The sequence below is a fragment of the Ammospiza caudacuta genome, chromosome 31 (assembly GCF_027887145.1).
Source record: "Ammospiza caudacuta isolate bAmmCau1 chromosome 31, bAmmCau1.pri, whole genome shotgun sequence".
Lineage (NCBI taxonomy): Eukaryota > Metazoa > Chordata > Aves > Passeriformes > Passerellidae > Ammospiza > Ammospiza caudacuta.
Genome location: NC_080623.1, coordinates 1678131 through 1693354, shown reverse-complemented (window position 1 = coordinate 1693354; position 15224 = coordinate 1678131). Strand labels below are relative to the sequence as shown.

At 54.7% G+C, this 15224-nt stretch overlaps 1 protein-coding gene across 1 annotated transcript; it reads right to left on the bottom strand.

Moving 5' to 3' along the window:
• Nucleotides 1–3753: 3753 nt before the first annotated feature.
• On the bottom strand, nucleotides 3754–9219 carry LOC131569929 (keratin, type II cytoskeletal 4-like). Its single transcript, XM_058822253.1, has 9 exons — nucleotides 8660–9219; nucleotides 7727–7944; nucleotides 6599–6659; nucleotides 6136–6231; nucleotides 5880–6044; nucleotides 5531–5656; nucleotides 4941–5161; nucleotides 4699–4733; nucleotides 3754–4597 (listed from the first exon to the last, which is right to left on the bottom strand). Exons 1-9 carry the CDS (start codon nucleotides 9161–9163, stop codon nucleotides 4347–4349), a joined length of 1677 nt encoding a protein of 558 aa, XP_058678236.1. The 5' UTR covers nucleotides 9164–9219; the 3' UTR covers nucleotides 3754–4346.
• Between the last annotated feature and the right edge of the window lie 6005 nt (nucleotides 9220–15224).

The following is a 15224-nucleotide window of genomic DNA, read 5'->3' as shown; positions in this document are numbered from 1 at the left end:
TTTCACAATTCCCAAAACACACCTAAGTTACACCCTCAGCCTTCTTTTTACTTGGAAAATTGCCTTTGGCTTGGAGAATTGAGTTTCTCAATCTACCGCCAGAGCTCAGCAAATTGCATTTTGATGAGGCTCTGCACCTTTTTGATAAATAAAACCTCACCAGTGACGAGATGCCGGTGCTGGCACTGGAAATTCATTTATTGTTGGACTAAAGCATGTCCCACTGTCTTCATGCCAAGATAATCTCAGCGCTGGTGAAGAAATACCCTATCCGGGAAACCTGTGTAGGATTTTCTGAAAACTTCAGGACCATGAGGAGACACCAGGCACCAGCTGCCATGGTGGGACGTGCAGAAAGATGGAGGGACAGCCCCAGTGCAGTGGGAGGAGGGATCCCAAACCTTGCTTCCCACATCACATGCCCTGGAACAATTTAAATGCAATTAATAGAGCTCAACTCATTTATAGAGATGTGAAAATCCAGAGAGCACAGGGCTTGGAGGAATCACCATGCTTTTCAGATGTTTCACTTATTTTGGTGTTTGTATGTAAATATATCTTTGGCAGATGTGGATTTTAGAAAGGCAGGAGTTTGTCAGAATCATCCAGTTCAGATCCCCAACCGAGGGTGGATTCAGACTATGATCCTTCACAGAATTCCAGAATGGTTTGGGTTGAAAAGGACCTTAAAGCCCATCTCATTCCACTTCCTGCCATGGGCAGGGACACCCACTATCCCAGGTGGCTCCAAGACCCTGTCCAACCTGGCCTTGGACATTTCCAGCATTGGGCATGCACCACCCTTCACAGAATCATGGAGTGATTCAGGCTGACTCTGTAAGTCATTTAATCCAAAAATCCATCACAGATCCACCCTTTTGCCTTGCTTGCCAAGCAGCAATTAGTCTCATTTTCTTTTTTTTATAGAAAAAAAATAGATTTTTTAATTACTTTTCAACATTTTAAAGCCACCTAGGCCATATTGAAGTCCAAACCCGCAGCTCTGGAGACACCTAACTGTGCTGGCAGCCATGTGGTGCAGCTCTCAGAATTCTCACAGGACACATGTTAATTAAGAGCTTCTGGAAAATCCACACCAGCAACTTCTGGTATCATCAGATGTTTAAATACCTCTAAAAATATTGCCCAGACACCCATTTCCAAAAGTGCCTTGGGACCCGGATATGCAGCTAAACTGGCATTTCCACTGGAAAACATGACATTCCCTGTGTTTATCCCACCTCCAGGACCTGTGTGGGTCTGGAAGGACTCAAGGAGATGGATTAGGGGGGTAGATAAGGCTAAGAAAAGTCAGATAATCATAGAATTGTTAAGACTGGAAAAGACTTTCAAGATCTTCAAGTCTTACTTTTGAAAAAAGTATATAATATCAAAACCTCACTGCAAGAGCAAAGGAAGAGAGGGGTTGTGGGTTGGACAGAGGTTTTAATAGGCAATAAATAAAAAAAATTAGACAAGAAATCAATACACAGATAATAAAAATGGGGGCTGGGGCACTGCCTAGCCAAGACCCACCATCCTCAGTGTTATCAAACCTCTGGTTACGCTTTCATGGGGGATTTTTGTTGGGATTTTTTTCTCCTTCTGTGGGCGGGATGACACGATCTGAAAGTTCTCCTGTTCCCAGGGGAAGAGAGTTCCCGAGTCAGCAAACGGCAGAGCCCTGAGCACCCGTGGAGAGATAACGCAGAGCATTGAGTCACGGCCCTGGCTCCAGCCAAGCTTAGGAAATCGAACTGGGATTTGGGTATTGATATCACCTCCCGGTTCAGACATGATGGGCAGAGTTGGAATGGCTTGGTGGGAAAAGAGTGGAAAGATCATCCCATCCTGCCCCTTCCATGGGCAGGGACTTCTTCCAGCAGACCTCACTCTCCAAGCCCCATCCAGCCTGGAATTGGGCACTTCCAGGGATGCAGCAGGCACAGCTTTTCCAGAAAATCCATTCCAGGCCCTCACCACCCTCACAGGGAGGAATTCCTTACAGATATCCCATCTAGTCCTGCCCTCTTCCAGTTGGATGCCATCACCCCTTAGCCCACCATTTCAGGTTCTTTCCAAGTCCCTCTACAGCTCTCCTGGAACCCCCAGTGCAGGAAAATGACCTTCAGAGGTCTCTTCCCACCCAGACTGTTCCATGTTGCTGTGAAAATACACAGGCCTTGAATAACTGAGAGTTAACCATGAAATCACAGAATCATGGAATGGTTTGGGCTGGAGAGGACCTTAAAGTTCATCTTGGTCCATTCCCTGCCATGGGCAGGGACAAACCCTGATGAATCCAATCCTGTTTTCAGACCATGGAAACCATTGTGTCTCCTCCAACCAGAGGCAGAAATTATATCACCTCTGTGTCCAGCCTGGGATAATTTTTCCCTAATTGCTGGTGCAATCCCAGGAACAAAAAGGGAGGGACTTGTAAGTATGTTTGTTGTAGCGACAGCCTTTGTGCTCCTGGAGAAGCCCTTTGGCTCTCCTCAGGCAGGAGTCACTGCTGGGAGCGACTTTGGATTGGGGTGACTCCGAGGGATTGGGGTGACTCCGAGGGAAGTAAATGCCTTTTCAACAGCACTTCAGGTCACTTTTACAACTCCCTGAATGTTTAACCACCACTCAAACCATGTCCCCACCCAAGCAGTGACAAGCCCGTGCTGGCAGCATTGTGACATTCCATTGTGACATTCCGCCTGTCACTGCTGGTACTGGATGTCTTCAGCCTTTACCAGCTCAGAATGGAACATGGGAGAAATGGGATGAGTCACCCCAAGCACAGGCTGTGGTTGGCCAGGGATGTGATTCAAGGTCTCCTGAGCAAGAGGTCAAACCAAAGCAAGAGTTTGGGGATCAAAATTTACCCAAATACTCTGCTTTTGGGGAGAGGTGTGGTTTGGTGGAGCATGGGGGGAAAGGTCTCTTCCCATGGTCTCAGTTAGCTTTTGGAGATGCCTTAAGAGCAATCCATGGATCCTTGATGAGTGCAGACAGTAGGAAAAGCTGCAGGGCTGGGTCCAAAATAATGTACACCAAGGAATTAACTCCAAAGTATTTGGAGGGGTGATGACTGTTCTTCCTTCTCCCACACCAACCATGGTAGGATGCTCCTAAAGTACCTGGAGTGTGCACAAAGAGTGTCCTGGGAGCTCCAGCTGTGGCACCCCAAGCTGGGGCCACCTCGGTAGACAGGATGGGCAGTTGTGTGGTCAGGCACAGTGGCCAGGGAGAGGTGGGATAGCTGGGGAACATCCCAAATTGCCTAACTCCAGCATGGAAAGGCTTTAGGAAGAGAAGAAGGAAGGGAAGAGTCTCCTAAAATCTACAGAGTCTGAAAGTCTGCTCAGAGCTGGTGGGGACAATGGTGGAACAACAATCTCTGCCATGTCCGGGGATCCTGCAGGACACATAGGAGGATCCAGGGGCTGCCTCTTTCTCTCTGCTAGGAGTAGGCTCGTTCCCAGGGCTGTCACCAGACACCCCAACTGTGTCACTGTCATTTTGCACCCAACGTTCCTTCAGCCTCCCCGGTGAGACCCTCCTTGTTCTGCAAAACTCACAAACTCCCCACATTTTTGGAGACAGAGGGGCGAGAGGAGACCCGGTTGCCCCTTCACCTGAGTTCCTTTAAATTCAGACTTCAAAGGGCAGGAGAAAGTCAGGAAATGTTTTCAGATCTCATCAGAAGATGAGACTTGTTACAACATGAAACTCTTTGGTTAGGGAGAAAACCACACCAAGTTTCTGCCTCTTATGTTTATTGGGGGATGGCACATGCCAAGGAGAAAGGCTTAAGCAAACACACGTGATTGTTCCCATGGTCCCAAGGAAAAGGTGAACCCTGAGTAAAAATAAACATTTTACAACAGCACGAGTGAAACTTCTGGGGGAGCAAACTAAAAAGTCAGTTGGGTGAGAAACATCTTCAGCCAAGGCACCAGGAGGAAATTCCTGTTTTGGAGCTCGAGCTGCGGCTGATGAGTGACATTGATTAAAGTTGCACCACGGCTGGATCCAGCACAAGAGCCTGAGAGAAGCCAAGGCTCCCCTGCGCACTCGGAGCTGTGCTCGGATCCATCCCCGCTCCTGCCTGTGGTCGGGCACCTCTTGCTTGGAGGGTGCTGGGCTCATCCCAGCCAGGTTTGGGGCTCCCATGAATGGGCAGGTCCCGCTCCCAAAGGAGAGCTGGGCACCTTGATGTCCAGCACAAGGGATTGAGCTGTTCTTGGCTGCTGTTGGGAATCTCAGTCCTTACCAGGTGGTCACTGGGGGGTCATCGTGCAGTTCGCTCCCTTTCTCCTCCGGCTGCCGCAGTCAGGGGGTTGATCCCTTTCCTACGCCCTCCTGGTGGGGCCACTGTTCTTCAGGATGGAGCCAGATCCCCCCACCACCACCGAGTTAGATCCCCCACCCAGGGAGCAAAATCCACCCCCAGAACCAAATCCACCCCCACCCAGGCTGAAGCATAAACCAGCACCGCCCGTGTTGCAGCTGCCTTTCCCGCTTCCAAAGCCAATTCCTCCTCCTCCAAGGCACAGTCCGCTGCCATATCCACCTCCCACGGAGCTGCTGCCGCCCACCACGGCTGCAGAGAGGAACAAAAGGCACCAGGTTACCTCTGATGCCACAAAGAAATTTGGGAGCACCAGTCCCAGCCCACCACACTCCTGTGGGAACAGTACTTACAGATGCTGACAGAGCTCTGGCATTCTCCAGACATCCTGCAAGGAAACGAGATGGAGTGTCAAATCCAGCCAGAGCATCTGGAGGGGTTCAACTCCATGAAGTCAGGATTGGTCCACTGACACAGCCACAGGACCATGGTCCACAGCTCATAACAACACCGTTAATGTTTATGAAGATGATGGTACACATTTTTCCCATTGACTGATCAGGATACACTGGAGTTCTTGCTGTATCCCACCCACCTGCACTCCTCGCCCTCCAGCAGCTTCCTGTAGGTCGCAATCTCCACATCCAGGGCCAGTTTGACATTCATGAGCTCCTGGTACTCCCGGAGCTGCCGGGCCATGTCAGCCTTGGCTTTCTGCAGGGCTGTCTCCAGCTCGGCCAGTTTATCCCTGGCATCCTTCAGAGCCACCTCCCCACGCTGCTCTGCATCCGCAATCGACGTCTGAATGGTCTCACACTGGAGGGCAAGGCATGGGGGGATGAGTAGGGTGGGAGCAGCCAGTGAGAGATGCAGCCATAATCCCAGAGCAGAGAAACATGTAATGGTTTGGGTTGGACAGGACCTTGAAGATGATCTGGAGCATGCACAGGAACACCTTCCACTATCCCACGTTGCTCCAAGCCATGTCCTACCTGGCCTTGGACACTTCCATGGATGGAGCATCCATAACTTCTCTGGGCAACATGTGCCAGAGCCACTCAGGCTCAGCTATTCCCAGGTCCCTCCCACACCCAACAATTCCCACCACACATTTTTCCCTTCAGGGAAGTTTCAAAAGGCATGACCAAGAGGTCCTCCCCATTGCTCCAAAAACATAACCCCCACCTGCTTCTTCACACTGTCGATCTCAGCCCGGATCCTCTGGATCATGCGGTTGAGCTCTGAAATCTCGGTCTTGGTGTCCTTGAGGCTGTCTCCATGCTTGCCTGCGGTTGCCTGCAGCTCCTCATACTGGTGGGATGAAGCAGGAGGAGCATGTTGAGTCCATTGTAACCTCACAGCTGCTCCCACATCACCACAAGGAAGCCAAGGAGAGCAAATCGGTGCCAGGTCCACTCTGGATGGGCCAGCACCAGCAATGTTCCAGATCTTGCCATGGCCTGAGCTGCCACCAGTAGCAGCTCTCCCATCCTCTTGGACACTGGAGAGCCCCAGCAGAGTGTGCAACCCTCACCTTGCACCGGTACCAGGACTCGGCCTCCAGCCGGCTGCGGTTGGCGATCTCCTCGTACTGCGCCTTCACCTCGGCGATGATGCTGTCCAGGTCCAGGCTCCGGTTGTTGTCCATGGACAGCACCACCGAGGTGTCGGACACCGTCTTCTGCATCTGGGCCAGCTCCTGCAGGTGATGCCCAACCCGGATTTAGCCCTTCCAGAGCTTCCCTATGGTGCCACAACTCTCCCCCATCCCAGTGCCCCACAGTACTCACGGCCTCGTAAAGACACTTGAGGAAGTTGATCTCATCCGACAGAGAATCCAGTTTACCCTGGAGTTCCACCTTGGCCATGTAGACTCCATCCACGTCCTGCAGCAGAGATGGGATGAGAAAACCAGCTCAGCACACACCAGTTAATCTAAAATTTCATGGAATCATGGAACAGTCTGAGTTGGAAGGAATTTAAATGCAATTCCACCTCCTTCCATGGACAGGGACACCTTCCACTCTCCCAGGGTGCTCCAAGTCCCGTCCAGCCTGGCCTGGGACACTTCCAGGAGTCAGGCAGCAACAGCTTCTCCCCACCCTCACAGGGAAGAATCCCTGTCCAATATCCCATCTATCCCTGTCCTCTGGCAGTGGGAAGCCATTCCCTGTGTCCTGTCACCCCAGGCCATTGTCCAAAGTCCCTCTTCATCTCTCCTGGCATCCTTTTAGGTGAAAGCAAGGACTTGACCTTCTTCAGGAGCACAAATTCATTCTCAGCTGCCGTCCTTTTGTTTATCTCTTCCTCGTACCTGTGGATGGGAAGGAGGGAGATGGAATCAGGCTGCTTGTTTTGGCTCCGGCTCAGGCTAATGAACATTGTTGGCCTCAGACTCATAAACCCAGCAAAAATAGATCTGCCATAAGGGAGATTTATGGACAGGGAATTGCACTTCGCCTTTCAGGACAAGCCCTGGCTCCTGCACTTCCAGCACCTGGGTGAGGAAAGCCTGGAAAGAGGAATTCTGGCTCTGCTCAAGGGAGTCATGGTGCTTGCAGCCACTCCAAGCTCCTTCTACAAGATCCAAGAACCTTCAACTCCTCACAGGTATCGTGGAATCACCTGATTTGGAAGGGGCTTAGAGGGATCATCGAGTTCAGATCCTGATCCTGCCCAAGACACCCCAGAATCCCAAATGGACTCAAATTTTCCAGATGCTTTTCTCCATATATAAAGTCAATTTTCACTCAGCAGCCTCTGGTAGATCCCAGGTCTTGTGGATTCCCATGATTCCCAGACTTCTTTGCCCAATGTTTTTTGTAATTCCTCAAGTGGATTCCTTTCTCCAGTCTTTGTTCTATTTTTTCAAACTGGACACATTTTATGTTCATATTTATAGACTAAAATAAATTATATATTATAATAACTAACAGCAGGAAATATTTATTTTTTTTACTTCTTGTCAGCCTCCCACAGAAACCAGAAACCCTCAAATCCTGAATGATATTATGTGAAAGAATCATGAGGAAATCCATAAGGAAATTAGAGCTGGGTTTAGCAACTCATTAATGAATTAAATCATAATGTCACTGATTCTTAAGGAATTCCTTCTTGAAGAAGACAAAAAGTGGAGGATCCTCCTTCAGGAAGAAACACAATTCAAGCAATATATTGAAAAAATCTGAGAAAAGTTGAGAAATACCTTGAAAAAGCACCACTTTTCATCCAAACTCACTTTTCCCAAAACATTTTACATTTTCTAACCATCGGGAAAAAAATCAATATTGATAATTATTATCAATATTTCTCCTTTTTTTCACTGTTTGAAGTGAGTTTTTCTCTCTGATTATTCACCACCAGACACCTCAAGCAACTTACTTTGTCTTGAAGTCCTCCACCATGTCCTGGAAGCTCTTCAGCTCTGTGTCCAGCTGGTGCTTCTCACTGGAGAGACAATCCAGCTGCTTCCTCAGCCCACTGATGTAGGTCTCAAAGAAAGGGTCCAGGTTCCTGCCCCCTGTTCCTGCACCGCCCTGTTCCTGCAGCAGCTTCCACTTGGTCTCCAGGACTCGGTTCTGCTGCTCCAGGAACCGGACCTGAACAGGTGGGGAAAGAGTCAGATTCTCCCTTCAAAACCCCAACTTTTTATTGATTTTTTTTCCCCCATGTGCTTTCCATATTTTATTCCTGTTTAATGTGTGATAACTCCCCAGTCCTACAGGACAGGTAGGACCACAGTGAATGGGGCGAGTGGGCAAAAGGGGGGTCACGACCCCTTCCCAATTTTGGAGCCTCTAAAAAGAAGAAACACAATGAACTTCATGGCTTTGGCATCTTCTTGTTCAAAATAGCCAAAAAAGTCCCAACACCTTCAAAATAGACCAAAACAGCCAAAAAGTCCAATTGTCTCCTTAAAAAAGGCCAAAATCACTATGTATCCCATCTTCTCCTTAAAAAGAGTCCAAAACACCCCAAATCCCAACATCTCCATGAAAATATAAAAAAAAAAAAATTGCACCTCCTGCTCTAAAATAGTTCAAGTCACCTAAAGTCACATAATCTTCTTAAAAGAAGTCCAAAGCACCCAAAATCCCATTTAAAAATAGCCCCAAACACCCAAAAAAACTTCACCTGCTCCTTCAAAGTAGCCCAATGTTCCCCATAAAATAGCCCATTTTCCCCTTAAAAACAGCTCTGAACACCTTCAGTTTATGGTGATCTGGGCAACTGTAGCTCTGGGTGTCCCTGGATGAGCATCTCCTGGTCATTCCCACCCTCAAGAGCCCATCCTGGAGTGAAGCCCCTCCAAACCTTGTCGATGAAGGAGGCAAATTTGTCGTTGAGTTTCCTGATCTCCTCCCGCTCCTGTGTCCGAACCTTCTGGATCTCAGGGTCAATCTCGAGATTGAGGGGGGCCAGCAGGCTCTGGTTGATGGTCACCTCCCTGATGCCGCCTGGGGGGCATGGGGGGTAGCCCTGGCCCCCCATCCCACCGTCAAATCCTCCACCAAAGCCACTGCCAGGGCCTCCACCAAAGCCCCCTGCACCATAGCCACCCCCAAATCCTGCTCCGGCCCCAAAGCCGAAGCCTCCTTGGCCACCAAAGCCTCTGCAGGCACCACCAGCCCCCCCAAATCCTCCCAAGGAGGTGCTTTTACTGCCCCCCAGGGAATAGAGGCTCCTGCTGCTGAAGCCGCCGGCAGCTCCCCGGCATCCTCCACGGGGCATGGCGCCAAACGTGACCTTGCTCTTGCCCCCGAAGCACACGGAGCTGGAGCTGAACCCCTTGCCAAGAGCGCAGGACTGGCGAGACATGGTGAAGGGTCCCCAAAGTTCTAAGCAAAAAGCTGAGGCTGGGGCTTGAGAGGCGAGAGAAGCCAAGTCTGTGGGAGCAGCTGCTGGGTGCCCCTTTTTATGGGCACAGGGAGTTGGTCGGTGCCAGGGGGGGGTGGAGATGTCACCTTTTGGGGATTGTTTCATTCTCTTCATTGTTTTCAGGTTTGAAAGGACGCCCTCCTCACTTTGGCACAACCATGACCTGCCTGCAAACACTCCCCAGAGTGCAAAGAAAAACAAAAGTATTGTTGGTGTTGGAGGCGAACTCCAACCCAAATTCCCTGGGCCGTGGCCAAAGCCCCGTGAACTCTCTGATGTATCACACCCTCGAGGGAAATCCTTGTTTTAGCTAAATCTGTCACTTTCGGCCTGACTCCAGTGGCTGGGTTCACTGAATTCCAACAAAAACCCAGGCTCCCAGGCACACCCTCAGATGCACTCAGTTTCAACCTCCTGCTCCGAGGAGGGGTGATGTGGGTTGTCCAAAGAGTTTCACAACTGGGAGCATTAGTGTTGGGCAGGGTTCTAAAACTACTTTTATGTCAATATGTGATTTTAAAACCTTCTTAAACCTTCTGAAGCATTTTGAAGTCATTCCGGATTCCTCTGAGTGACGAGTTGAGCTGGGCGGGACACACTGGGATTTGCAGAGACTGAAATACCCCAATATATGTGTTGGGCACACCCCAGCAGGATCAAGACTGTTCCCTGACCCACAACTTTGACAGGGGCTCACATCCCTCCTCTGAGGAACCTTCCAGGGATTTTGTGATGTTTCCTGAGGGTCCCTGTGGATCTCCAGTCCCTCCACAGCACATAGTATTCAGCAAAGCCACTCCCAGCCTACCCCATTGTTAAAACAACACAATTTAATTGCTTAATTGCTTTAAATTTCTATTTAAATGAGGTGTTGAGCTGCGTCCATTGAAGATCCCGATTTATCCCACTGTTAAAACAAATAAAAAGCCTCAAAACTTCCCCCAACTGCACACTGCCAATAAAATCCAGCTCTGGATTATCCCGTCTATTGGGAGGGGTTTGTGGAACCAGTTTCAGCTCCAAGACTGTTCACCCCGGCTTTTTTTTTCACTGAAAAGATGTAAATCTAGGTCTGGGTGCATGTCCCGGTGTTTCCTCCTGAATCTCACTGGGGATTCCTGAAGCCCCAGAATTTTCAGCCCCAGGGAATTTGCAGTGCAGGGAATGGGGAAGTTGATGCTCCCCTCGAACAATGCGTGTCCTGCATGCCCCAATCCCACCTGGAAACCCCCTCCCACCCTCCGGGGTTCCTCAGCTTTCCAGCTGGAGAAGAGAAGCGGTTTGAACTGGCGGAAGAAGGCGGCGGCTGCTTCTCCTCACCTTACGCAACCGGCAGATCAGCCCCAAAACCGAATGAACCTGTTGGAGCCCGGGCGGAGAGCATTCCTGCCAGGAGTTCCCAGGGTGGCTCCAGCGGCAGCTCCTGGCCCAGCTGCTGCCCTGCGGCCAGCCCAGCACTTGCCCAAGCAGCTGCCGGGCCAGCAAAGCCCTGCCCCACCCTGCCACCAAGGGGTGAAGACACCTCACTGGGACATGGGATCAGTTCCCAAATCCCTCCTGAACTCCAAGGTGGAGCATCTCGGATGCTCCAGCACTTGCTGGGATAGGAATGCATCAGGAGCAAAGCTGAGGGTCTAAGGTTGGCCAGTGTCACCCAACCAGTGCTGGCCACCATCACCCACCCAATTCTGAGCAACATCACCAGCCAGCATTGGCCACCATCCACCCACCAGTGTTGGCCACCATCACCCACCTAACACACTGGCACCCATGGAGGGCCATCCCCCACTCAGTGTCGGCCACCCAATGTTGGACACCATCCTCTGCTCAGTCTTGGCCACCATCACCCACCCAGCACCCCAACCTCCCACCTTCCCCGTGTATCCCATGGGACCACCAGCACGGGTGCCCAGCAGTCCCAACCAGGGCAATGTGCAGCAGAACCAGAGCTTAAATCCAGCTGTTTTCACCCCAGAACCGTGCTGGGACGGGGTTCAACTGGGAAAACCTCAGATCCGGAAACTCCTGGCTGCTCCGTTGGCAGCCACCGAGCTGGGAAATTGCAGGGCTGGGAGCAGGAGGGGTGGCGGCTGGAACAACAAGATGGATTCCCGGGAGATCAAAGCAGGTGTTGCAGAAGACGGGCGGCACCTGGCACTGCCGAGAGCCCTGGGATCCACGGCGGGAGCAGGGCTGGCAGCAGGAGCTCACAGCACCCCCAGTCCCAGCGCTCACAGCCCCCAGGGGAGGGCTGGCTCATTCCTGTTGTGGTGCCATTGGGGCCACCTCTCCTGCTGTCCCACTGGCACAGGGGGCATCCCACACCATGCCCAGCCAGAGGGAAAGCCCATCTGAGCCCCAGCGCTGGGAAAGAGATCCCAGGGAAGGAGGATTGGGATCCATGGGGAGGCAGCCCCAGGAAGGAGCACTCACTTGCAGCCCCCCATGATTCCCATGAGGGGGTGAGGACCCTTCTGGGTGTCACAGGATGGGGGTGGGCCCCAGACGCAGGCAGGGCTGACCCTGGGGGTCCCACAGGAATCCACATGAATATGCCATGGGAATAAAGACCCACTGGATACCCAGGTCCCCCTGTTTCTTCCCACATGTGGGGCAAACAAGGACACCAAAATGGGGCGAATTCAGTGTTAAAAGGGTCAGGACAGGTGCTCAAGGTGGGGGGGAATCCCGTGTTTTTGAGGGAAAACCATTGGGATTGGGGGGGGTTGAACTCAGTAGGCCCCCCAGCTGCAGCATCACCCCGTCCCCAAATTCCTGAGGGTGGGAAAGAGGTGGGCTGCCCCCCAGGGTACCCCGGCATCCACCTCTCCCCCACCGTCCCCAGGCCCTTGGGATCCCAAATCCAGAACACCCCCTAAAGGGCTGGAATGCGCCCCAAAGCCCAACCAGGGTCCCAAAAACGAGACCACACCCCGAGCCACCCCCCCCCAGGCCCCCCTTCCTGGGGTTCCCCAGCTCTGGGGGCACTGCACATCTCTCCCAGTTAAAAAGGCAACGCTGACTCCAAACGTGCTGGGTCTGGGGGTGCAGAGCCTCGGGGGCTGCGGGGCATCGAGGGGAGGGCACGGGAGGAGGTTTGGGGTGCCGGGAGCAGAGGAGTGCAGGGGTGTGCGTGTGAAAGTACCGAGAGTTTGGGCGGCTCCTCCTGACGCTAATTACGCAGTTAATTGCCCGACAGGCCCCAGCTTGTCACTGCACCCCAAAACCCCACCCGGGTGGCAGCCGAGGACCAACCCCTAATACAGGCAGGGGATACCCCACTGTGGGGCAGAGACCCCCCCAAACACACCCTGGACACGTCTGTGTGAGGAGGTGCCCACCTGAGCCCCTGATTTTGGGGGTCCCCTCTGTGGAGAGGTGGGTGAAGGACCCCATTCAGGATCTGTGGGGAGTTGAGCTTGAGGGGGGTCCCACAAAGACAGAGATGGGGGCTGAGGACTCCCTGATCCAGGAACATTTGAGGGGCAGGAAGTGTCTGTCTGAGCCCTCAGATTTTGGGGATCCCCTCCAGGGGGAGGTGGGGTTGGAGGAGAAGAAGCCCATTCGTGGATTTGGGGGGTCTGAGCTTGGATGGACCCTCAGGGGTGGAAATGGATGTTCAGGTTCCCCAGCAGAAAAATCTGGGGGGAAACACAAACCCCCAAGTCCCCCGGGCCTGACCTCATCCTCAGACACAGGGGGACCCCCAAAGGGCAGGGTCCCCCACATTTCCTCCAGCCGCCCTCATGAGGCCCCAGAACCACCCCCAAAGGTTCAGCACCCCCAAACCCCTCACCCCACTCCCCCATCCCAAGAGGAACCCAGGTGACCCCAGAAGGAGCCGGGACACCCAAAGCTGTGAAACCCAAACACCTTGAGCTCGACCCCAGCCCCAGACACCGGAGGACTCCCATGTCCCCCAGCACCCCTCAAGGGCCCCCAGAATGGGCCCAAAGGGACCCCAGGGTCCGGGTCCCCTCTCCCGGCTCCCTCTCAGTGCTCCGAAAGGCTCAGGGACCCCCCAGACCAAAGGGGCGCCCCCGGGCGGGTGAGTCACGGCCCCACCCATGGGCTGAGCTGGGTCAGGTCTCAGCCTGCCCCCCCCCAGCCCTGGGGGAGCCCGAGGTCCTGGGCGTGAACCGCCAGGGTGGGATCGGGGTCAAATCCTGCGGGGGGAGGGATCCCCGCGATGTCCCCGTGCCTCAGTTTCCCTCCCCGGGCACGTCCAGCGCCCGCAGCTCCAGTGCTGGCAGCTTTGGGTGATCGGGGGGATCAAATCCCCCCCCAGGACCCCGTGGGTGCCCCGGGACCCCCGAGGTCCCCCCGCAATGTCCCAGCGGGGCGGGGTGAGAGCCCTGCCCCCAGAGACCGCCCATGGCTGCCCCGTCCCTGATTTGGGGTGCCCCCGCGTGGGGAAGGGGGAGAAGCGAGCAGGGGGTGCTGGCACTGAGGGGGTCACGGGAGGGGCCCTCTCCCACCCCCCGGGGTCCAGATGGCGCCGAGGGTGACACGGGGTGACATCCCGGGGGTCCCACCGAGCCGGAGGGCTCCAGCTCCCCCCACAAACAATCCCTGCCTCAGTTTCCCTGCATGGGCCCCGTGACCCCCCAATTTCCAACCAGGAGGAAATTGATCCGTGGGGCTCAACCCCCACAGATCCCCCCACACCCCCGCTCGGCTGCACCCCCCACACCCCCCACAGCCCCCCGAACCCCCCATCTACTCCTAGACCACCGCAGACACCCCCAGACCCCCCCCGACCCCCAGCCTCCCCCAGACCCCGCAGACCCCAACACCCAAACCCCTCCAGACACCCCCAGACCCACCCCCTGTCCCCTCCCCGGCACCTCCAGATCTACCCCAGACCCCCCCAGACCCCTCCCGACCCCCCCAAACCCATCAGGCTCCCCCCTAACCCCATCTGGCCCCAGATCCACCCCCCCCCCCACCGCCCCCCAGCCCCCAAATTCCCCGTGGAGCCTGACCCCCCATTCCGGAGCGGGGACCCCCCCATTCCTAATGAGGACCCCCCCATTCCCAAAGGGGACCCCCCATTCCCGACTCACCCCGCCCAAAATTGGGGGGGTTCCACCTCCCGGCTCCCCCAGCCCCGCCCGCGGCTCCATTCCCGCTCCTCTGCCGCCCTCCAGCGCCCGCGAACCCCAAAATCACCGGCCCGGGCGGGCCGGGGGGCTCTGAGGGCTGCGGGGAGACCCCAAACACCTCCAACCCCTCCCCGCCCCAAAGAACCCCATGAGCCCCCAAACCAGCCCCCCACCAAACCGGACATGGGGGCAGAGGGGCAGGAAGGGGGTGCAGGGAGGTGACCCCAATTTAACCCCCCGGGGGGGGGGGAACCGCTGATCGCACCCCTTTTTTAACGGGGGGCAGTGTCAGCCCCCCCTCGAGCCAGCGCCCCCTTCACCCCAAAGGCCCCCCCAGGAGCTGAGGGCCCCCCCGAATCCCAGGGCCTCCGAGAGGACTCCCCAAATTTGAGGGGCTCGCGGTGGCTCTGAGGGAGCCCCCCCAGCTTGGGACCAGCCCTCCCCACCCCCTAAATCGGGGAAGGGTCCCCAAAACCCCTGGGGGAGAACTGGAGAGCCCCGAGGGCTCCGTGCGCTGCGGGACTGCAGCGCCTCCCCAGCTCCTTCGTTAATTAGATTAATTAATTAACCCTCTGCTGGCACGAATTACGGACAGGGCGTGTCACCCCCCGGCCCGCGGATGGAACTGGGGGGGGGGGGGACCACCCCAAAACCTGCAAGGCCGCCAGACCCTGTGGCCACTGCCACCCCCAAGCCATGGAGGGACCCCCGAATCTGCTGCCAGCCCCAAACCCTCCCTCCCTCCCGGGCACCGAGGGGTTAATGATTAACGGGGGGGGGGGGGGAGGGGATGGGGACCCTCCAGGGCGGCTCCGAGGCCCCCAAAACGGCTCTGAGCCCCCCAAAACATGGCCCGTGCCCCCAAAATCTCCACCGCCACCCGCCCAAACAGCCCA

Excerpts from the sequence above, each read along its gene's own strand:
- LOC131569929 (XM_058822253.1), bottom strand. The coding sequence starts at position 9,163 with ATGTCTCGCCAGTCCTGCGCTCTTGGCAAGGGGTTCAGCTCCAGCTCC. Across the intron at positions 6,045-6,135 it reads TCAAGTGTCTTTACGAGGCC|GAGCTGGCCCAGATGCAGAA; the intron begins GTGAGTACTGTG and ends CATCACCTGCAG. Across the intron at positions 4,598-4,698 it reads CCAGAGCTCTGTCAGCATCT|CCGTGGTGGGCGGCAGCAGC; the intron begins GTAAGTACTGTT and ends TCCTCTCTGCAG.